Source organism: Corvus cornix, chromosome 13 (genome assembly GCF_000738735.6).
Source record: "Corvus cornix cornix isolate S_Up_H32 chromosome 13, ASM73873v5, whole genome shotgun sequence".
NCBI classification, from domain to species: Eukaryota; Metazoa; Chordata; class Aves; order Passeriformes; family Corvidae; genus Corvus; species Corvus cornix.
The window spans coordinates 1,878,650-1,901,981 of NC_046343.1; the positions used below are offsets into that span (position 1 = coordinate 1,878,650).

A 23,332-nucleotide genomic window follows, 5' to 3' on the forward strand; every position below is an offset into this window, starting at 1 on the left:
CCAACAGCTCGCTTCAGACTCAAGGTCTGCTTTCAGGAATTATCCTCAGTAAACAACTGTATTCAGCAACAGTATCAGTGCTTTATTTTCCAGGAGGCTGCCTGGGAATGCAGTGTTGGGAGGCACAGGTTGGGCTGGGAGGACAAACCTCAGCTGTGGCTCTGTTCCTCCCCGCAGACCCTTCCTTCGTGTGCCCCTCTCCCTCCTGGGAGCCCACTCCTGTGTCTCTGCTCCACATGTGCCCACCCTGGGCACCCCATCACTGGCTGTCCCGGCTGCATTCCCACATTTCCCCCCTCCAAGTTCATGTTTTCATCTGTCCTGGCACTGTTGGCATCGCTGTTCCTGATGTATCTCAGGAAAACATTCCTCCTTGGTGGCCTTGAAGCCTGCTGGTTTTGGAAAGCAGCAGGGAACGGGCTTCCCATCAGCTCTGCACTCAGGGTGCAGCAGTGGCAGGGATGAGGGGCTGGGTTTGGGGTGGGAGGCTGGTTGTGGCTGGGCTGGGGGACCCACACTGGGCTCCCACAGATGTGCTGGAGACAGGCAGGTGTAGAGCTGCTGCCTAAATCGCCACAAATCAGCAAAAACCAGCAGCTGGCACAGCTCAGCACCTTGCAGAGCTGCTTCTTTCAGGCTGCTGGGATCCTCCAGCCCGGCAGCATCACTGATCCATGTTCTGCATAAAATCAGTGCAACCTCTCTGGCCCGGTGAGCCCTCACAGGGCCATGGCTGGCGTGGGGCTCCCGAGCTGTGACCGTGGTGGCCCTGCCCAGGCCTTCCAAACACTCCCTCCACAGCCTGGGACAGCAGTTTGGCTCCCAGGGCCTGCTGCCCTGCTTCCAGGGGCTCTCCAGGTGCCATCCTGCGCTGCATGGCTGCTGCATCACCACCTGCAGTCTTTTCCACATTTTTTCCTGCTCTCTTGCTCCACTCCAGAAAATTCGAGGGGCGTGCCCTGCTTCATTTTTCACCCACTCCATCTGGGGAGTTTCTTTGGCGAGGGGTCCTGTGGCAGCGGCACCACTCGAAGTCCAGAGTGCAGAGCCCAGTTTTTTCCTGCATGAGTTAAACTGGAAGAAGCCACACTTAAAATAGCAACACACAGGGATATTGCCAGGCAGGAGCTGCATCCCTGGCAGCTGGGAGGCTCTGCCACCCCCTTGGCCCTGGCACAGCCCCGCTGCCAGCCACGCAGACACAGGAGAGCACCTGCAGCAGAGCAAAGCACCTCATCCCCGAGCAGACTGGCACTAAAAACTAAAGTATAGCAGCAGAAATGTGTTCCTTTTTTTGTTCTTTCCACTTTATAGTATATATGTTATCGTTTATTTATAGGCAGATCACTTCACTATTTACAGTACATGAGCGTAGAGATTCTACAGTCTTTTTGATGTAAACAAGAAACTCCACGGCAGGGGAGTCTGGAAAAAGAAGCCAGTTCTGAAGTATTTACACAATTTAAAATAGAACTTTTATACCCACTGGATAGATATAGAGAATACATTGAGCGATTTGGTTAAATTATCTATGAAACTATAGAATCTGACAATGTAAAAATACAAGAAAACGTTCTCTCATTTTAGAAGGTAGACAGTTAAATCACACTAGAAATAAATCTCTTTTGTTTTTTAAAAATAATAACAATAATAATAATAAAGGAAAGGCATAAGAATCCATGCCATCTCTTAAGGTTAAAGTATATTACATAAATAAGGACACAACAGAATGGAACTGGGGGAAAAAATTAAGTGAAATATAAAAAAACTGCTGCCAATTAAAAAAAAACCATACTAAAAACTTGATTCTTAATCATAGAGGGATCAATTCCGCTGCTTTTACTTACACTGCAAGTAGAAAATTGCAGAGTTAAGTAGTACTTACTCAGCATGAGCAAGGGAGGCAGAATTGGCCCCTAATAATTATGAGCAGTGTCCTTTCACTTAAAAAAAAAAAAAGAAAAAGACAGAATTTAGCTTTTTTTTTATAAATAACAAAGCAAATGTGCCCCTTTTTAGGTGAAATTCTTACACCTTTCTCAAGAAATGCATCAATTGAACCGTTCTCTCTCTTTCTCACATGCATTCACACACTCCCTCCCCGCATCCTGCTGCTGCCCCTGGCCCCGGGGAGGGTGAGGGAAGAGGAATGAAACCCCAGAATGAAACCCCAAGGCTGCATTTGGCTCTATATTGCTTGAGATTGTCAGGGATGGACTTGGAACAGAAAGGGTGTCGGGTTCAGCTCTAAGACCGATGTACCTCAGGACTCAGCAGACGTCCAGAAAGAAAAAAATCCCCCCAAAAAAGGAGAAAACCGTGTTGATCTGCAGTTGCAAAACTCACTTGCATGACCCAGAGCTGGGATCAGACACTCAGGACTGTAACATGGTGACTGAGCTGCTGCTTCCTGAAACATGTGCAGGCAGCTGCGCTGAGGAATTGGGAGAAACCTTTGCTTTGGGGCAGCATCCAACCTAAAACCTAAAACCTGGGATTGTCCTCTGCATTCAGCCCACACACTCAGAAACGTTTGCTCCTCCCTGCGGAGCCTCAGGGACACGCTGGATTCCAGCCAGAAACCTGCTGCCCCCCTGAACAACGAGTTTTTCTGGGGCAAACCTGTGCAAAACAAGCAAAGGGGCATTTTATCAGAAACTCTTCACATTCAGCATTTCCCCACAGCACCTGCAGGAAACGGCTGGGGGACGTTCTAGACTTACACAGTTTTAAAAAAATAAATCTCCTCCTGACTTATTGCCTACCAGAATAAACCCTTTTGCTCCCAGTTTCTCCTGCCCATCCCACAGCCTCGCAGAGGGCTGGGGTGTGAGGGGTCCCTTTTTGAGGGGCACCCACGGCGATGCCACAGGGGTGTAAAGGCAATCCTTGGAAAAGGGGGGGATCCCCAGTCCCTGGCAGCTCCTGCAAAGCTCTGGGCACCTCTGGCTTCCCTGGCAGCAGTGCCTGGGCATTGCTTTGCTCCTGCCCCATTTCCCTGTCAGCATCCAAACCATGGGCAGCTCAAGAGGGAGCTCTCACCTGCCCCTGTGCCCGACTCACCTCCCTGCCAACTCAATCACTGTGAGCTAAAGACACCTTTAGAGTAAAAAAACCCCACAAAAATTAGAAAAAAAAAAAATTCAAGTGGAAATTTCTTTTTCACCCAGTCCTAAAAGGTGGGGGAAGTGCCCAGGGCAGGCAGCACACAGCCCAAGGGGCTCTAAGCATAGTGCATAAGTCCTGGAAAAGAAAGAGTTTTTGGGGAGGAGGAAAAACAAACCATCCTCATTGAATGGAAAAAAAAGTAAAAACCCAAACCAAAAAAAGAAAACCCAACCCCACTTATAGGCTTCAGGCACCACAAAGACCACTTATTGCATCTCTTCCTACCCTAGGGCTGCAGTACTGATGAGCTCTGTGCAGGACCAGCCCTCCCCTTCCCCAGCACCGGCCTCGGGACCCAGCAGCTGGGCTGGGGCCGACCCAGGGCACCCAGCCACAGGGAAACACTGGGAAATTTTATACCTGGGCACGCCAAAACCAGTGCTTGGGAAGCGACTGAGTGATCCCCAGGAGTGGGCTGGAGCCCCCCCAGCTCTGCACTAACCCTTCTGCTCCACCACCCTTGATGCATCCCCAGCGGGGCCCGGCCATGGGTGCCCCTGGCTGAGTGGGAGATGGAAGAATTCCACTTACTTTGCTTTTCTTTTTGTTTTTCTTTCTTTTTTTTTTTTTTTTTTTTTTTTTTTTTTTTTTTGGATTGATCGTTTTCTGAAAAACATCAGCACAGCACAGGACAGTACTACCCACCCTAAATGTGTCGCTATATACATTCTACATAAGCTCTATAGCAATCACATGTAAACATCATCATCGTGAGGAAATACTAGGACAGAAAAAGGCAAAGCTACAATGAGGCAATTGCCAATAGCAGATGCTCAGTCTCGGCCAGAGCTGCTCGTGTTCGCTAAGGTGGGATGAGAACCGGGGGGGTTTTGGGCTGGGAGAGATGCCCGATTCCACTGCTGAGGCTGAAATGGCACAAGGACTGTTCCCTGGCAGTGATCGTCACCGGCGGCGGGGTGGGGACCCCGCCGGGGCCTCCGGGCCCTGGCGCTGCCGGGTGTTGTCAGAACCGCGGCTCTCCCGAAGGGAATAGCCAGGGAACTGTGCTGGTGTCGGCGCTGCCGGCATTCCTGCTCCTGCCAGAGCCCAGCTGCACTCCGGGCCCCCGGGCCAGGGGCATCCTGGCAGGGCTCTGGCTCTTGGCATCGCATCTCGTGCCATTTCCGAGGCTTTGGTCACTCTCCCTGCAGGACGGAACATATCCAGGGAACCGGGGATAAACCCACAAGTCATGTGGAGGGGAGACCCCAGGAGACTCTAATCTATCTATTGGCAGAGTTAAGGCTATAATATTCTATCTACAGAGGATGGCTGAATCCCTAGTGGTCTCTGGGGCTCAAAAGTAAAAGGAGACAGTGGCAATGGCTTGAGGAGCAGCGAGATTCCCGCTCCCTCGGGAAACAGTGCCTCTGGCCGGCTGGTGGTGGGCTTTGCTGCGGCTGGTGCAGGGCTGTGTCCCCATCCCACCTCACCCACACATGGAGGGCAAGTCCACAAGCAAATTCTATGCTTGAGCATCCCTTAAATCCAGCCCCGAGGGCCCTTGGCCAGAGGCAGAGCTGTGCCCCGGGGCGCTGGCGGGCACGGGACAGATCCAGGGTGCGGGTGGGTGCTGGGACGTGTATGGCTTATCAGCTACAGGGCAGGGTGCTGGATGGGTGGGTGTTCAGTGCGGGTGCTGTGCCCCCCTGCCTCTCTGGATTTGGGGCTGGACTTTGGGCTGGATCTGGGGCTGCATTTTGGGCTGCCTGCCCAGCGGGGAGCACAGACAGGTCTTCTCGCCCCGCTTGCTTTGCAGGGCGTGGAAGCGAGTGTGGATCAAGCCACAGGGCCTGGCCAGTCTTCCAGCCACCCGAGGAGCTGGAGAGGAGCCAGCTCCTCCACACGGACCGGAGACATCCATCCCCCAGGCTGTGCCAGCAGGACCCAGCAGATGAGGCTGCAGCCCCCCAGCCCCTCTCTCCTGGCTCCAAAGGCAGCAGAGGCCGCAGCAGCGCTGGCTGCAGGCAGTGCATCCCTCTCCCACCCTCTGCAGCCTGCACAGCTGCCTGGCCCTGGCTCCATCACCCACCAGGACCCAGCTCAGCATGGGGGTGATGCTGGGGGGCTCGGGCCACGCCAGCACGAAGAATGGCTTTGACAGCAAAGTGGGTGACCCCGGGGCAAGCACCGAGCACCCCGGTTTGCCAGCAGGGGAGGCAGGGGAATGTCAGCTCCATGACTGCTCTGACCCCCCATTTGCTGAGTGGCAAGTGCCTCATTACAGTGCATAGTTAAAAATCAAGGAAGCGGTACAATAAATCTGAATTACAGTACATCTGAGCCATAAATACATTTTTTTTTTAAGTATATACTTTTTTTTTTTCTTCTCTTCTTCTATTAAAAATTAGTTTATAATCCTGATTCTATTCACAATGAACAATTTCATCATCACACACTACGGACAAAAAAATGTTATGGTGAACACAGCTGCAACTCCACGGCGGGAGCACGGGGAGGGCCAGGAGGGGGAAGAAGGGCCGGGGGGCTCCTAGGCTCACCCTAAAACAACCAGTCAGAAGCAGAGGGGAGACTAACGTGTGGCAGTGAGACATCAACACCATGGGGACTCACAGACAGAAGCAGCTTTGTTCAATGTAAACATCGATCAGGGGACAGCAGTCTCTCTCTCGCGGGCGTGCTCTCGCTCTCTCTCGCTCTCTCGCTTGCCATAGACTGAATAATTTCTTTGAAAACGTAAACATATTGGAAGTGCCTTGACTGAGGTATTGAGGTATTCCTCCAAGGTTAAGGCTGTTACCGATGCAGGCTGAGCTGGGCCTCCTGCAGCAAGCTGTCGAAATCCATGGTCTCGTACTTGCTTTTCACCGGAGCCGGGGAGGACTCGTCCGTGCTGCAGTCTGGGGATGGCAGGGACAGAAGGCAGCCGGGTCAGGGAGGGGGGGATCAGCATCCTCTCTGCCTCGTGGGGAGGGAAACTGAGGCACAGCAGGGCACTGCTCACTACCCTGCTACTGCACACAGCCAGGCTGGACACAGCAGTGATGGTGACAGCACTGGGGACACTGAAAAGAGCTGGGCCAGAGGGGCTGCTGCAGCCAGGCCCAGCTGGGCAGGTCACACACCGCTGACATTCCCTGCCAGGGGTGAAAACATCTGCTGGGTGCAGCTGAATTTGGAGGGGCTGACACAGGGCCATCCCATGGGAGCTGTGCCAGTGGCAGAGCTGGCCTGCTCCACTGCCAGCCCTGTGCCAGGAGTGCCCCTGGAAAGCCCAGGGGATTGAGCACACAGCAGAACTGAGGCTGCCTAATCTCACAGCAGCTTAACATTTTGGGTGTATGTTTTTGAATGGCGTGGTTGCATTTCACCTTTGCCTGGGGACTCCTCATCCTGTATCGGGACGAGCAGGATTTTAGGAACGAGCAGGGCTGTGCAGGAAGGGGGTGACTGGTGGCTCTGCAGAAATCAGGTAAGGAGCACTGAGGGGGCTTCTCTTAGGCAGGGGGGCAGCTCTGGCCCCACTCCCTACAGCACTGCACAGTCAACGTCTTCCTCATGGGGTGCCATCTGCTTCCTAATTTCTCTGTGCCCAAAATGGGAGGCTCTGGGATTTATTTTGATGAACAATGGACATTTGTGCCCACAGTCAAAGTCAAGGGATGGTGGCTCTAAGCAGAGCAGGCACTGCAAGGTGCTAAAAAATCAGGGAGTACTTGTATCAGACTGGGCATCTGGAGGTCAGTCAAGACTTGGGGCTTTATTTTCTGGACCTCAGTCTTTCACTCATCAAGTGGGATCCAGAACCCTTCAGCCCCTGCAGAGGGTACAGAAATAAACATGCAGTGTTGGTGAAACACCTGAAGCGAGGAGAGCTGAGCAAAGCCTGGGACATATTTCTCATGCAGGACTAGCAGAGGGTTTGGCTCCTGGCCCTCAGCTCAGGCTGCAGCCCTGCACCCTGGTGACACAGTCCCCGAGACCTTGCTGAAGCACTGAAAGGATTAATGCGACCACAGCACATTTCAGCACTGCCACTTTGGCTCCAGAGTGCATGTGCAGCGTGGTGAATCTGTCCTGCAGAGCAGCAAACCACCCACATCACCTCTTGGGCTAATGAGATGTTGCTGACTGCCTTCTCTAATGCCTGGAAAGGGAGTTTTCTGCTGGAAAGCCTCCAGCACCGTGCAGAAACTCAGCAGAGGCAGGATGGGCTGCGCTCAGCTGAGACCCAGCTGCCCTGGGGCTGTGATGCTACATTTTGCAGCCAATACACCCTAAGGCCTCACACCAGTTTTTTTTCTTCTCCCCAGTTTCCCAATCCACCTGTCTGAGCCATGAGCAGCTCCATAGCCATAGGAAAGCCAGGGGGCTTTTCCTGCAGGCTCTGAAGGGATTTGGGATCCCTGCGTGAGCAGGGCTCAGCGGTGCAGTGTGCTGTAACAGCTCTGTGCTGATAAAAGAGACAAAGCAGCTGCTGCTTTCTCACCCAGGTCAGCATATCTGGTCCAGAAGAAGCGCCCCAGGCCACCAGAGCTGAGCTGGAAGGAGGGCTCGTTCCTCTTCCTTAGCGAGGGGCCGTTCTTCAGCGATAAGGCGGCATGCTCGGAATACCGGTACGTGATGAAGCCGTACTTCTCCCCCCTGAGCAACCAGAGAAAGAATTCAAGATGTGATGAGCCCCACAGCCCTTGTGATGCAGCACTGCACCCCTGGCCCATCATTCTTCCACTCCTCCATCCCACAGATGCCTTTGGATCCCTGGACACACTGAATCTCCTCGACAAAAGCACCAAGAGTGTGGGCTCAGCTACCCAGGGGGTTGATGGGGCACCTCCTGGCAGTGCTGGTGGGGCCTGGGGAGAGGGGCTGTGTGCAGCTGCTGGAGCCCTGGACCACAGCTCACTGCCCACTCACCTGTTAGTCCTGGACAGGACCTGACACTCCACGATTTCACCAAACACCTCGAAGCGTTTCTTCAGCTCGCTGGAGCTCATGCTGCTGGAGAGGTTTCTGATGTACACCACCCGGCCTTCCCCCTGCCAAAGCAACCAAAAGCTTTCAGGCTTGGACTCTGCACCTCCGTGCTGCTGATGGGCTGTGGAGGAGCCCCTGCAAGCCAGCACTGGGAAACACTGCCATGGACACAGCCTGACATCTCCAGGATCTGGCTGTCTCTGCTCCAGCCAGGTCACAGCAACCCCCTCAGGACAGCCACAACCAGCCACCACCCCCTTCTTCTCTTTTAAAATTCTCCTGCATTCTTGCAGCTCTTTCAGCTTTTTCTGGGATGTATTCCCAAGAATTGCTAGGGGCAAAATCCAATTGCATTGCAGGAAAAAGTGCCAAAGCAGCATGTGTGAGTGTGTGTGTGTGTGTGTGTGCACACGTGCCCACTCCTCTCCCAGCTCCCAGTGTGTGCCCACGAGTTCCTGGTGCATGAGGATGCAGCAGGGCCACATCTGTGACAGCTGAGCAGCTTCAGGGATTCCCCAGTTCACCCCACAAACTGCCAGTGCCAAAGTGCACTGAGGCACCAGCGTAGGATGCTCTGGGCATCCCCGTGCCAAGGACTCCGTGTGTTGCCAATTGCTGGCGGCTTCCCCTGCTCGTTGGGTTTTCCTCTCCCCTCCACCCCCATGTCCTTGTTTAACACTGGCCTCGCACCAAGGCACGCTGAAGCCAGGGCTAATGGGCTCCACTGCTGCTTTTTGGAGCAGGAGATGAGCTGAGGGCTGGGGCTGCTTTGTCCCCGCGGGGTCCCCGCTCACTTACGATGGCCTTTTCCCGCCTCTTCTCCAGCTGGCCCCGGTGCCCGCTCCCGCCCTGACACTGCTCGCCGTTCTCACACCTGCAAGGGAGGGACAGGAGGTCAGCCCGGGGCTGGGGGAGCTGCTGGGGAAAGCTTCAAACACCAGTGAGAAGCTGAGACACTCACACAGCAGCAGGTGGGCACTCGGGGGCACTGGCAGCCAAGGACGGACTGGGGTCTGGAAGCACTGGGAAGGACTCTGGGGTTTTTTCTCAGATGCCAGGGTGTTCCCAGCCAGCACTCATCCCTTCCCGTGCCCAGCTCAGGTCCCTGCCCATGCCCTGTCACCCATGGAACCCTCTGGCTGCTTTGCTCTGCTGCTGCTTCCTCAGGCCGTGGCTGATGTTTGCAGCAGTGGCTGATGCAGCACCAATTATTTTCATAGGTTTTTTTCATTAATTAGCATCTTTACTACGTGGGCCAGCAGAGCAGAGAGCACTGGGGCTTTGCCCTGCACCATGGCAAAAATTCAGGGGGCAAAACCAGTCCCAACGTCCCCGTGCCCCTGTACCTGAAGGTGCGTCTGCTGGCAGGTGACCGCGACCGGCAGCACGAGGAGCCCGAGCTGGACCTGCTCCGGGAGCAGTAATGCAAACTGGTCCTGGAAAGAGGGTTTCTCCGCAGGCACAGCGTGGTGTTGCCATGCTCCTCCTCTTCCTCCTCCTCTTCCTCCTCCTCATCCTCCTCCTCCACGGGGGAGCCGCTCTCACTGCAGCTGTCCTCAAAGACGGTGTCATACTCAGGGGTCTTGCAGAAGACCATGTCCTCGTCATCGAGGGCACTGTCCAGAAAGCCAAAGTGCTTTGTTAAGCTGGCTCTGATCTCCTGGTCTCTCAGCTGCTTAACGCCGTCCTTCCACAGCATCTCAGTGCCCGTGTCCTTGCCGAGCTCCAGTCCCTGGTAGTGGGCGGCCGGGACCCTCCTCTTGTGCTCCGTCTCCACCTGGCTCGGGGGCTCCCACGACTTGAGCACCTTCCTCTGCAGGGTGGCCTCGGGTTTCAGCACCTGGCAGTAGTCATGGTCCCCGAAGGAGCGGGAGAAGGGCCGCTTGAGCAAGCCCTGCTGCTCGGGGAGCGGGCGCCCGCCCGCCCGGCTCAGGTGGGCGAACAGCTCCGTCCTCTCCGGGTGCTTCCTGGGGGCTTTCCGTGAGGCTGCCGCGTCCCCGGCGCCCCCGGGGCTGGGGGCCATCCCATCTTCCTTGCCTGGCTCCTGGGGGATGTCTGGCTTGTACAGGTCCTCCTCGGCGGGTTTATACGGAGGAGTGGTGGGCGGTGTGAGACCTGCACCCCCCAAAGAAAGGGCAGGAGTCAGCTCTGCCCCCTCTGTCATGCCCTGTCCCACCCCAATCCTGGGCTGCACCCTCGGCCCCCACGGCCTCATCCAGTGGCACTTGGGGGAACAAGAAGGATGCCTTGATCCCAGCAGGGACCAGAGGACTCTCCCTTCCCTCCTGGCTCATGCAGGGCCCCCCTGAACAGCTCCTCCCACCCCAAACACACTCCCCTGAGCTGCTCATGGTGCTCGGATGTGGCAGCACACGGGAGTCTCCCGCGTTTGCAGTGTGAAGGGGATGAAGGTGCCCCACCTTGGCTGGGTGGGCTGGAACTGATGACTCCAGGCTGAATTTATGGTAAATGAGCCCCCTCCTAGAGGAGGTTTTTGCAAAACTAAAAAATTCAAAGCCTGTTCTACCTGCTGTCCCACACAGCTCCACAGTCAGCATGGGCTCAAAGTTTCTCTTCCCAAAGGTTGGGTCACTGGAGAAGAGCAGAAAATCAGGAGAGAGGAAGTGTTCAGGTGAACCACAGCCCCAAAACCCAAAAGAAAGCTGAGAAAACATTGCCCACAAGTGAACCCTCCCGCTTTGGCTGGTGCCTGACAGAATAATCCCACAAGGGCAGTGGGGTGAGCAGCCCCAGAGCACACACAAAATCGCCTGCCCTGGGGACTCTCCCAGCTCCTTGCACCCTGTGGCTCCCCACAGCCCCATGCCCAGCAGTGCAGCAGCTCACTCTGCCCTGCAAGCACAGCTCCCTGTGCTGCCTGCAGAGGCTCTGCCCAGCCACACAACCCCAGGCACTTTCCAGCCCCAGACTGGTTCCTTCAGCCCCATCTGAACTTACGTTTGTGCCAAGGACAGCGTGAGACACCTGGGGGTTTCTGAAAGGCAGGAGAGAAGCAGGTTACCAGTGCAGCTGTACCCCTGCAGTGCCCACTGAGGGCTTTGCCCACCTGAGAGGGATGGCTCACGCTGCCAGGGCTGAGCCATTCCTGCACCTGCGCCTTGCTGTGGTTTTGGGGCACCGCTGCAGCTGAACCCCGGAGCTCAGGCTGAGGGTGAACCCATGGGGAAGGACCTGGAGGGATGGGACAACCTGGTCCCTGCTGGGTTATGGCCACACCAACTCCTTCACCTCATTATAAGGACAGGGAAACTGAGGCAGAAGATACCCATGGATTGAAAAAGCACCCCAAAAGAAAACAGACCCCAGCTCCCCATGCATGGGGCCCCACAGCCAGGCAGCACAGGGGCTGCTCACAGCTCTCCTGCCAGCTGAGTGCCCAGCACCCGGCCAGCATCGCTCGCCCACGGCAGGGACGGCACGGGCACGCTGGGGAGGGTGAGCAGAGTGACAGCCCCCAGCCCCCCTCACCTGTTTGCTCCAGGAGGGCACAGCGCTGGCTCTCAGTGCCCACCTCGCCATCCCCCAGCGAGCCCAGGCAGAGGGGCTGGGGCTCCGCCGATGGGGCTGTGCCCCCCACCTCCACTTCGGCCGCCGGCTCTTCGGCAGAGAAGCCCTCCAGCACTGGGCATGGAGCGGGCTCCCTGCAGCCCAGGGGCACAGAGGACTCGGGGGGGGCTCGTCAAGGAACGAGAGCCAGTGCCCGAGCTCGGGGTTGAGTCTCTTGGACCGGCGCACGGCGTAAACAGCGCTGTCCTGCTTGCGGGCCGCCTTCCCCGCGCCCGGGCTGCCCTCCTGCTTCCCGGCATCGACCTCAAGGCCACCCAGCTCCCGCGGCGCCTCCGCCTCGGCCCCGGGGCTCTGCCGGGGCTCGCCCTTCTCCGCGGCCGCTTTCGCTCTGGGTGTGCAAGTCCCGCTGGCATCGTCCCCCTCGGGTGGCACGGGCGAGCAGGAGCCGGGCGGCCGCGCCAGGGCCGCGTACACGGGCTTGCCCAGGCGGTATGGCTTGCTCACGTCGCACAGCAGGTCCCGCGCCAGCAGCTCCTTCAGGATGGAGAAGGATGCTCCGGGCTTCTTGCAGCCGCCGGCCGCCTGCCAGGCGCAGCCCGGCCGGCTCTGGGCGCTGCCCGGCGTGGGGGCACAGTCCGGTTTGGCTCTCTTGAAGGGGCTGCTGCAGGGCTGGGGCTTGGTGTCGGCGGGGTCGCGGGCGGGCAGCTTGCGAGGGGGCAGGCAGTAGGTGTGCATGTAGCGGATCAGCTCCACCACCGAGTGCAGCTCGCCCTCGCACGAGAACTGGCTGCCTGTGCCATCCTCCGCCGAGGACAGCGCGGCCACCGAGTCGCCGGAGCTCAGCGAGTCCTCGCTGGAGTCACTGTCGTCCTCGTGGTGGGCGCAGTCGGCCGGGGACGGGTGGTGGCCGCTGCCGGGGCACTCCTCGGGTGCCTGGGGGGCTTTGGTCTGGGAGCAGGAGGTGCTGGAGGTGAGGTGCCGGTGCAGCTCGGTGCAGCTGCGGCTCTGTGCCTGCGGGACGCTCGCCCTCCTGTCCCGGGGACCCTCCACCTTCCGAGAGGAGACAGGAGAAAATCAGCCCTGAGCCCTGCGGGGAGGCTGGCAGAGCCACCCCACACCCTCACACCCTGACCCCCAGTCCCGGCACCCCGACCTCCCTGGGGTCAGCCCCATGGCCCGAGTGCTGCCCCTCCTGCCTGCAGTGATGCTCCTTCTCCCCGGGAGGGATCCGCTGCTCTTCCCAGCCAATCTAATTTGCCCGGCCTAATGCACCGCACAATGAGCATTAGCAAAGTAGGAAAATCTCGGACGGCACCCTCTGCTGGGTTTCCGATCAGCTGAAGTGTTGGGGTGGGCTCTGCAGTGTGACAGGCAGGGACTCCTGGCCAAAGGCCTTGGCTTGGGCTGAGAGTCACCAGGGAGGGGGGTGAGGGGGTGACCAGGGAGCACTTGGGGCTTTCCCAATGGGCGCTCAGGGAAGTCGGGAGAGGCCAAACCCCCTCTGGGCTCAAGTGAGATCAAGGTATTTCTTAACTCAGGGTTCAAGTGAGATCAAGGTATTTCTTAACTCAGCACAAAGTCTGAAGTTCTGCAGAGCCCAGACTGCAGCAGACAGGGATGGAGCACCACAGGTGACAGTCCCTGCCTGTTCCCGACCCCTTGACCAGCCCAGAGGCTGCCCACACTCCCCAACCCATCCTTTGGGACAGCTCCCAGGAGGTGGGTGCTGCACGGGCTTGAGGAAGTACCTTTGTGCAGGGCCGTGCGGGCCGGCACTTTGGGGTCCCCGGGCGCCGGGCGCTCCCGTCCCGCTGGGCCTCACAGCTCAGAGGCGACGGAGAGAGGAGCAGCTTCTTCAGCTGCAAAGAGAAGGGGCAAGAAAAGGAGTCGGCATCGCAGCGAGGGCAGGAGAAAACGCCCGGGGGGCCACAGCCCCTTGGCTCACGCGTGAGCACATCCATCACCGAACATCCGACCCAAAAATGGGGCACAAAATACCAGGCAGGGAGGGTTAGGGTTAGTATTTCCTGCCTCTTCGTGGCTGTGGGGCAGGTGCCTGGCTGTGTGCAGCCCTGTCCCCACAGCATTCAGCCCAGGGACCCCCAGGCAGGTCAGGGCAGTGAGGACAGGAGGGAATTTACTTCCCAGGGGCAACCCCACTCGTGTCAGACACACAGGAGCTGCCGTGGCATCCCAGCCTCTCACTCCATCACTGCTGCCCTGAGGTGACAGAGGCTTTTCACTGGTGTGAGTGATGGGTTTGGACAGCTCGCTCGGTCCCCGTGCAAGGCTCATTTAGCCAAAACACCCAGAGAGGGCCTGGACTCATTAACGAGCTTTCAAGGCGTTTTGCTGATGCAAATCCCTGTGGGATCTGTCGAGGATCTCCCCAATGCTCTGTGTCAAGCCCACGGACGCTGGGAGCGGGGTTTTCCCCAGGTCACCCGCAGTGCCATCACTTCTGACGGCTGGGTCAGCGTAACATTTTCCTTCTACTCAACCCCAGTTTTGGTCAGGGGGAGGGGAAAAAAGCCCAAGCCCCACACCCAGCAACAACATGTGAGATTCTGCCCGTGGGGCGCTAACAACCGGAGGCAACAACAGCTCAACAGCAAGACGACTGCGTAGGCACCGGGGACTGCAGGAGAGACAGATCTGGGGCTCCCGTGCTGCCCGGAGCCCTGGGGGGTTAGGGAGTGATAGAAATGGGGTGCCCGGGTCAGGGTCCGCCAGGAAATGCCAGCCGGGACACCCGCAGCTTTAGGAGTGAGGCTCCTGTTGGGGGAAGCGCCCAGCACCCTTTCCCCCCCGCCCCTGCAACGTATACATCCTATATATACACATACAGGTCATGTGTGATATATACCCCTGCGGGGCGTGGGCGGTGGAAATGCACGCTGTCACCACTGGATGTCACTCCTCCCCTTTGCTGGCTTTTTGGGGACACCCCCGGGACCGGGCTGGGGGGCTCTGGGGGGGACTCTGAGCCGCAGGAGGGAGCAGGCTGGGTGTCCTGTCCCAAGGAACCTGCCGGGGATGGCAGGAAACGCTGCCAGTTAATCCTGGCCAGGAAGGGGAGCGGGGCTGGAGCGCCAATATTGCAGGGGACCAAGAGGGATGCTCCAGCCACCAAATCTGGAGGGACTGGAGGCCACACAGTCCCTGAGGGGGTTTGGTGGAAGGCACAGGGAGGGTGAAACCCTCCCACTGAAAGCCGAGGGCAGGGGCTGACACTCAGGCAAGCCCCTCTTGTGCCAGCAGGGAGCTCAGCCAGGGCAGAGCCGGGGGGACAACCACCACTGCCCGTGGGCACAGGGCCGGGATGAGCCAGGGAGAGCCCCGGGCAGCCCCACACCTGCACATCGGGTTAAAAGCAGGTGTGGGTGCTGCCAAAGCAGCCCCCAGCCCTCTGCCACCCGCCCCCACCCCATCCATAGATAGATTTGTATACACACAGCTTGTTCCCGTGAGGATGGTGATGGAGGTGACAGCAATGATGCAGAACATGTATACGTATACAATACAAGTATATGCTTTGGTATTGACGGTTAAAGAGAGTTTTAAGCCTAGAATGAAAAAATTCAGACCTTGGCTTCCTATCATACCCATGCAGCCGGCTTATCTGGGGCTCATCCAAATCCACCTTAAACAGTAGGAAGTGGGTTCTTACTAGAGACAGCTCATCACACTCGGGGGCCGGGGGCGGCCCCCCCGTGACCGGGGCGGTGGGTTTGGGGGAGGGGGCAGGTGAGGTGGTGGCAGGGTTGAGCGTGTCCCCCTCTTCCATAGTTCGGAAGGCAGCGAGGCCCATGTCATCTCCCTGTATATCATCCAAAGTCTCCGTGAGGGCTGCCAGCAGCGCTTCGTTCTCGCTGTCTATTATCTGAAAGGAGCAGGCAGAGAAGAAAGGGGGTGTTAGGTTGGGCAGAGGGTCCCCAGGATGTTCAAGAGGGACCAGCAGAGCCCCAGCAGCTCCCACGCTTCCCAGTGACCCCACAGTGAGAGCTTTTCCCCAGCACAGCACCAGGATGGGATGAGGAGAGACCCAGAAAAGGAGGATCAGTCTGTCCACCTGCACCCCAGCAGGACAAGAATGAATCAGAGCATCTTCTCTCCCAACAGTCCCTCACCCCACCACGAGGCAAACGGCAGCAGATACAGGATCTGTGATGAAAAGGCTCCTGGCCCAAATTCTCCTGACACTGGGCTGCAAGTGCAAGAGCTGTGAGCTCAGCCAGGACTGCCCAATGGACAAGAGGGCACAGGGGAAGCTCAGCCCAGGCTGCACCACTGGCCAGATGCCACAGCTTGTGGCAACAACCACGCTGAGTTTTGTGTTCACTAAAAGCCCCCAAACACAGGGGGGCTCCCCAGGGCTCTCAGTCCTCACACTTAGAGCTGGTGCACCCAGTGCTCTGTGAGGGACCCTGTCCAGAGCACAGCCCCAGTCACTCCCCAGTCTCCCATCAGCATCCCCAGATCATGCTGTTCACCCAAAAACTGGCTCAGGGGAGCTGTTGTGCACGGCCCATCTCACTCTGGGCCAGGCAGGGCCAGGGGCTGCTCCTGCCTCCTCCCTGCCCACTGCTCCAGCTTGACTCGGGTCCCTCGTTTCATCAGGGCTTTGGCTTTGCTGATGCACCTCCAGCCTTCCCAGTGCCCTCCCAGTCCCACACAGCCCCAGGAGTTCCCTTCCAGTCTGGCAATACAGTGCTGAAGCCCAGAAGAGGATGCAGAAGCTGAGGAATGGCTGGAGAAGGCCAGGAGTTCCTTCTTTTTGGTCCTCCTCCATCACAGTCTGAATGTAAACCATGTCCAACGGGAAGCAGGCTACCATCAGCGATAAAATTAGCACGGGGGTAAAGCCAGGCTCAGAGGCAGGACTGCTGCCTGCACACAGCCTCCTGTGTTTTTCTCCTCTTGTTGGAAAATTAAACATCTTTTGTTCCATGCCCTAACCTTGCTCGCAGTTACTAGAGCAGGCTCCAGGGAAAGGCAGCAGGATGCTCCATTTTTGGCTCCGTTTCTTTTCCTCCTGTTATTGGCACGAGATTGCTGTGCATACAAGTTCAGTGGGATACATTTCATCATACTCCACTGCTCCTCATCGGCCTGGCTTTTGCATTTCTTTTCTGTTTATCTTTTCCCCGGGAAGTTCACGGAAAATATGCGTCTCGTGATGAAGGTCCCTCAGCTGGACTGGACCATTTTCAAGCACAGCATCAGCCCAGCATAAAAGCCAGAGGGTTGTTATTACAGGCAGGTTAGAAAATATTGAGGCTCTTTTTCATCTCCTTGTTTAAATAGAAATCCTCTTCCTCCCAAAACGTAACCCAGGGTTGGTGATTAGCTGGTACCAGTGGGTCACAGCCTCCGCGTCCGAGGGGGTAAAGGCCTGGGTGCTGCTCAGGAGTGCACAGAGACTCCAGCCCCAAGGATGGGCACATCCAGGGCATGGCATGAGCTTTGGGCAAGGTGAGGAGGCTGCCCAGCCTGCTCTGTGCCCAGTCCCCTCTGCATCTCCCTGGCTCCAACGTGCCTGTGCCGTGCCCACAGCCCTGCCTGTCCTCACAGCTCCAGGAGATGAAAGAGAGACAGGAGCAGAGGGACATGGAACAGCCCTGCCTGTGCCCAGGAGCATCCCCTGCCCCAGCATTTCACTGTGCGGGCCCAGCCATGGATCCATCCCAGCCCAGAGCCGAGGACAGGAACCAGCCCCTCTGCCAAAGGGACCCCAGCCCCACACAGAGGGGGCTGCCAGAGCTGGGAAGCCAAAGGAAGGGGCTGCTTCCTGCTCCCGGGAAGGGAATTTTTCCAGTGCTGGGACCCCCGCACTGCCGCCCTGGCATTCCAGGAATGGAACAGGACACGCTGCACCCCGGCTGCAGCTCCCTGTGAATAATCCAGCTCAGGAGGGCTGGCTCAGCAGCCTCCTCTGCTCCTCCTCCAGCTCCTCGTTAGCCCTACTCCGCTTGCCCCATTTAGAGCCGGTGCACCAATTAATGGAGCACTAATCAGCTGGGGAGGAGATATTAATAGTTGTGTGTGTTCCCTCCTCCCACCCTCCTTCTCCCCCTGCCTCCATCCTTGGGGGATGGGGGTACCTGGAAGAGCTCGGAGTCGTCGGTGCTGTACTGGCTGGAGTCGGTCTCCGAGTGCTCCCCGCCCCACTGCAGCTCGCTGAAGCAGCCGGCAGAGTCCAGGTCGCCGGCGTCCAGCTGGGACAGATCGATCTCGGGGAAGTCGGAGTAGAGGTGCTCCTCGCCAGACACCTCATACTGCGCACAGGAAAGGAGAGAAACGGCGTGAGGCCAGAGGTGCGGGCAGCAAAGGCAGCAGCATCCCCGTGCGGGCAGCCAGTGCTCCCACCGCAGCCCCAGCCCCGCTTCCCACACGGCTCCGGGAGCGAGGACACGGCACTGGCAGGGTGTGGCGGGCACCTCTTCACCCAATAGCCCTGCACAGCCTGGCACTGGCCACTGTGAACAGCCCTGCACTTGCCAGCAAGCCCCCTCCGGTGTCCCAGCGCTGGGAACAGCAGGACCTGCATGGGAAGAGCCTCGTCTCTCCAGAGTGCAGATGCTCTGGGCACAGCACAGCCACCCGGGCTGCTGGGGCTCCTAGGGGCAATTCCTGCCCTTGGTGCCCTAAAAGTGACATCCAGCTTACCCAGGAGGCCTGGGGATCAGCACTAGAGACTTGGGACAGCAGCACACAGGGCCAGCCTCACACCCTGTCCCCACCACATGGCCCTGAACCACTTGGGGACATCCCTCCGGGAAAGCTGCACATCCCAAAGCACTGCCAAGGCAATCCAGACCCTGCTCCCTGCACCACGCAGGACGAGAAGAACAGCACGGAAATGAATGGAAGTCTGAGAGCACACGGGGTGATGGGAGCTCCAGGAACCGAGCTAAAAATCTCCATTTAACCACAGAAAGGAGCTGGCACCTGCCCCACTTGGGCCTGGCTTCCAGCCACGAAACCCCAGGCGGCACCAAGCACCCGAGGGAGCCAGGGCTGGCACCAGCACCCGCTGCCTGCCCTGGCATTTGGACCGTGCCTGGTTTTGCCTCGGTGTCCAGGTTAGAACACGGAGGGGAAAGGTCTGGTGCGACTCCTCCCAGCATTGGCTGCCCAAGGGGAGTTTTCTGGCAGTGAGGGAAGCAAGTTTATTTACAGAGCAAATGGATTTTGGAGCAGGCAAACATCTGAGCATGTGAGAGAGGCTGCGGGGGAACGTGGGGGCCCCTCCTCCTGAAGCACCCTGGAAGGGTCTCCTCCGTCACTCAGTGGGAAGGAAAAGGGATTTCAAACCCAGCCACAGGAATGGAAAAGACAGCTTTTCTCTCCTTCTCTCCTCATTTTTTGTTTTTCAAATTGGGATAATCTGGGATTATTGACTGTGCTCCCCCAGGCTGAGGAGCCTGCCTGCCACACTCCAAAGGATGATCCCGTGCACACACTCACTCCCATTTTGCATTTCTCACCTGCTTCCCACCCTGACCAATCCCAGGGGAGGTGGAACACAGGGAGAGCTCCTTGGAGGGCACAGCAAGGGCAGGGGAGAGTGGTTTTATGGCCTGATGGCGAACCCGTGCCACGTCCCAGCCATGCCCAGGGCCACAGTGGGGCTGGGGGCTGCAGGGAGGTGCCCCCACTCTGGGGGATGCTCTCCCTGCACCCTCCCTTCACCTTTTTGCTGGAGAGTGGTGTATCAGGTAAATACCACAAGCGTGGTGCCACAAAGTGTTACCAGGCAACTCTGAGTGCCTCTGGGAGCTGATACTCCTCACTGGGCCTCCAGGGATGAGGCTTTTCTAACCTGCCCTGCAAAAACCTGTGTTCCCAGGTGTCAGAGCACATGCAGCAGGTCACTGCCAGCTCTGGGGGGCACAGATACTGCCTTTCCCCTTGTTCTGTCCCCTCTGCTCAGGGGCAGCTGGGACTGCAGTGGGATCAGATGTCCTTTGGCCTTTCAGATGTGTTCCTTACCTGCTGTGGCTTGTCCCTGCCTTCCTGTCCCTGCTCTAGCGCCTGCTCCAGAAAAAAGTCTTCCAACAACTTTGTCTCCCCCTTCTCCCCCAATCTTCCCATGGGAACACAGGCAGAGGCTTTTATTTTTAGCCCAGCCATACATACACAGATATACGTGTGTCTCTGTGTGTGCGTGTGTGCGTGCAATTAAAAATAGCAGAGCAGTCAAATTCTCCTGCTCCTTTTGATATGCCACAAGGGAAAAGATCCTGGTGCTGAGATCACAAGGAGCAGCTGACACCAGTGCTCGGGATGTCTTTTGATCCACTCCACAGATGTGACATGTCCCCATTGGCAACAGGGCTGGGTAAAAATAAACCCCTGCAATCTAACGCTGCTGAGCTGCCCTCTCTGCGCACTCCGGGGCAGGACTGCCCGGCCACTGCCACGCTGGGGATGCTCCCAGGTTCCTGCCTACCACAGGTCAGGAATGCCCAAAAACTCAGCTCTGTCTGTGTTGAGCCTCCTCTTCCTTGAAAAACATGGGGAGAGCCTTTGCTCAGTGGGGTCACCCCCATGGGCACTGGGATGGGCACTCCAGCACTCCAACCAGTCCCCTCTGCCAGACAGGGTCATTTACCCAGCCCAGCCACCATGGAGCTGGGGCTCCAGAGGGAATCCATCACTCCCAGCTCAGAATCCATCACCCTGAGCAGCACTGAGAGCAGAGTCCCTCTGGGCTGGCCACAGGGGTGGGGACGGGCCCAGCCCCCTGCCCGGGGCAGGGGTGGCAGCAGCGATGGGGAGGCTGCCTGTGGGCACAGGACCTCATCTGCTCTGACTCTCCCTTTTCCCACCCTTTGCACTTCCTGCTGCCTTGGGAGAGGAGTGAACTTTTGTTCTAATTTTACTCGGGACTTTGTAGGAAGATCAGCCATGGGTTCTTGGTGTGCAGCCAGCAAACACCCATGGAGACATGCTCAGAAATTCGGAGGCATCCTCCAGCCCAGACACCTGGCCCGGGTGTGCTGCAGCAAGGCTGCGACCACAGAGCTGCTGGCAGTGCCTGACGAATCCCTGCTCCAGGGGAGGAGATGCCCAGGCAGCTACACAGGTGCTCCCATGCCAACCCCTCCGTCCTTTGGGGGAGCAGGAGCCCCAGCCTGGGCACTCCCTCCAGCAGCTGCTCCTGGAAGCCAAAGCTGGAAGGTGGAGGTCATTTGGGAAAGGCCTCCACTCAGAGACATTTCCCTCAGCTTTCTTTAAAGCATGAACCAGGTCTGACCTGAGCCCAGCAGAGGTGTGTTCACAATTCCCAGGCATAGGCTGATCCTCGGATGCTGCACGGAGCTTCCCCTGCAGAGGCTTTTATTCACCTGCTGCAGAGCTGGGACAGTCCTGCCCGCTGTGAGGGGTTTGTCACTTCAATCATGGCAGCAGAACTTCCCCAGGGAGGCCATAAGGGACCCTCACACTGAGGGTCTGTGCTCATTTCACGCCCCTGCTGAGGCTGCTGGACCTGGGACAGCTGGAGAGCAGGAGAACCCCGTGCCCACCCCAGTGCCAGCCCCTGTCCATGCTCACGGCAGAGCGGGCAGTAGCGAGAAAGCACAAGGGACGGTCTCCAAACTGTCTGACAAGGACATCAGAGGTCACCCTGCCAACCCTCCTGTGCCAGGACTGCCCCTAAACACTCCCAGAGCAGTGCCAGCGGGGCCCCTCCCTGAGCACGGCGCGTGAGGAGGGACCAGCTCCCCCCAGCCCCTAAACCTTCTCCTGGAAACCCGTGAGCAGATCAGTCCAAGAGCTCCTGGTATCTCCTTGTGCAGCATCCCTTTGTCTCCCGGCAGTGGAAGAGCTCCTGGCTGCTCGGGTGGGTGCCCCAGCTGCTCCCACTCCCTGTCCCTTTGCAATGTCCCCAGTCTGTCCTTCCCGGGGCAGTGGCAGGCGAGGCAGCACGAGGAGCTGGCACACGGGTTAGCTCCATCTCCCTGCCCCATTGTGAGGGTGGTCAATGCAGGCCACTGTCACCAGTGTCCCCAGAAGCTCTGGCACGTGTCTTGGGCTGGACCTGCAGCCACTGGCTGCAGCCACATCCAAGGATGCCCCGGCTCAGTGCTGGCTCCCGACACCCTGGGGACAGCAGGTGGGACATGTCCCTTCCAGTTCTGCTTTGGAGCAGTGTGAACTCTGGCACATGACGTCTTATCTCTGAAGAGACACGAGACTCCTCTGCAAGCCCAGCTCTAATTCAAACACTGGATTAACGAGACAGGAAATGTTTTCCTCTTTTTCAGTGTCAGCTTGGGCTCCCCAAACGAAACCCCCCCAGTCAGCAGGACTGGAGAGGCTGGCTAGGGTCAGGCTGCTGGCTGTATCCATGAGCCCAGGGAGGGCAGGAACAGCATCCTAAACCAGGGCAAGCAAGGGCTCAGCTCATTGTCTGCTCTGCTTAGCTGGCTCAGGGAGCTGGGCACAGCGCAGTGACCGTGACAGAGAGACCTGCAGGTGCTCTCCTCTGTCTCACTCCAACAGCAGCACCGGCAGAAATTACCCTTATCTGCAGAACCCCTGGGCCCAACCCCTTGAAGTGGTGGCCAAGTATTTTGGCGTGAGCTGCGGGCACAGCGGGTGATGGCACACGCACCGCTCGTGCTTAGTCAGCCTGCACGAGTGGCAGCCTCTGAAGTGCCGGCGTGCCAGCGCTGCTGGCCATGGGCAAGCACCTCCTGGAGCCTCATCCTGCCTGAGCCTGCCAGGGCAGCCAGGCACGGCCTGCACACCAGCCCTGGGGTGCCCTGCGGTGGCCCTGTCACTCAGGGGCCAAAGGAAGGAAAGAGGCAGCACCTCGGAGGGGCCAAAGGAAGCAGCCAGGAACAGGCAGCCCACTCCTCGCTGGGGAGCAAATGGTGACTCAGCTCCTCCCTCCACAGCCAAGAGCCTACCCAAAGCATGAAGGGATAAATATATATCCACACGTGCTGCACACACAGCCCCAAATCAGCCAGGGGCGTTCAGGCTGTGACCCAAAGCAGCAGAAGGTGAGAAATGCCGAGAACACCAAGTGCTGCTCCCACCAGCCCTCCCTGGGCCCCACGGGGAGTTCCTCCCTCCTCACCCTCACCCGAGCCTGACTCGAAACAGGAAAGAAAATCCTTGGGCAGGGGTTTTGCAGAGTCGTTTGGGCTTACCAGGGAAATCTGTAATCACAGACTACCTCAAACGGGGCTCACAGCCCTGCAGGGAGACGGGACACAGGCACTGTGGGGCTGTTCAGCGGGACAGGCTCTCACCGGGCAGGTGGCACTGGGACGGCTGGTGGGGCACTGGCTGGTGTGACACTGGGATAACTGGTGTGGCACTGGGACAGCTGGTGTGGCACTGGCTGGTGTGGCACTGGGATAGCTGGCGTGGCACTGGGACGGCTGGTGGGGCACTGGCTGGTGTGGCACTGGGATAACTGGTGTGGCACTGGGACAGCTGGTGTGGCACGGGGCACGGCCATTCACCCCTTTTAGGGGGGCAGGGCTGGGTGCCTGCAGACCCCCAGCACCCTCCTGAGCTGCCCCAGAACTGGAGCGAGGAGGCTTTGGGGGCATGAGCCACACTGGGACCAAACGCAGGGGTGCACCCTGCTGTCCCTGCAGCTCCCAGCACACAGTCCCCGTGGGGTCAGGCCATCAGCAGCCAGGCTGGGTGCTGCCAGCCCCTCCTCATCCCC

General features: G+C 58.2%; 1 protein-coding gene across 1 annotated transcript in view; it reads right to left on the bottom strand.

Annotated features, from left to right (window-relative positions):
* Positions 1-61: 61 nt before the first annotated feature.
* The window catches only part of PPARGC1B (PPARG coactivator 1 beta), a 48,391-nt gene continuing 25,120 nt past the window's right edge, over positions 62-23,332 (bottom strand). Inside the window, 12 exon segments of the mRNA XM_039559760.1 lie at positions 62-6,029; positions 7,619-7,773; positions 8,047-8,168; positions 8,905-8,980; positions 9,453-10,221; positions 10,634-10,698; positions 11,065-11,101; positions 11,596-11,799; positions 11,802-12,684; positions 13,383-13,493; positions 15,305-15,517; positions 17,739-17,912. Of these exon segments, the coding sequence (XP_039415694.1) occupies positions 5,926-6,029; positions 7,619-7,773; positions 8,047-8,168; positions 8,905-8,980; positions 9,453-10,221; positions 10,634-10,698; positions 11,065-11,101; positions 11,596-11,799; positions 11,802-12,684; positions 13,383-13,493; positions 15,305-15,517; positions 17,739-17,912 (2,913 nt within the window). The 3' untranslated portion in view covers positions 62-5,925.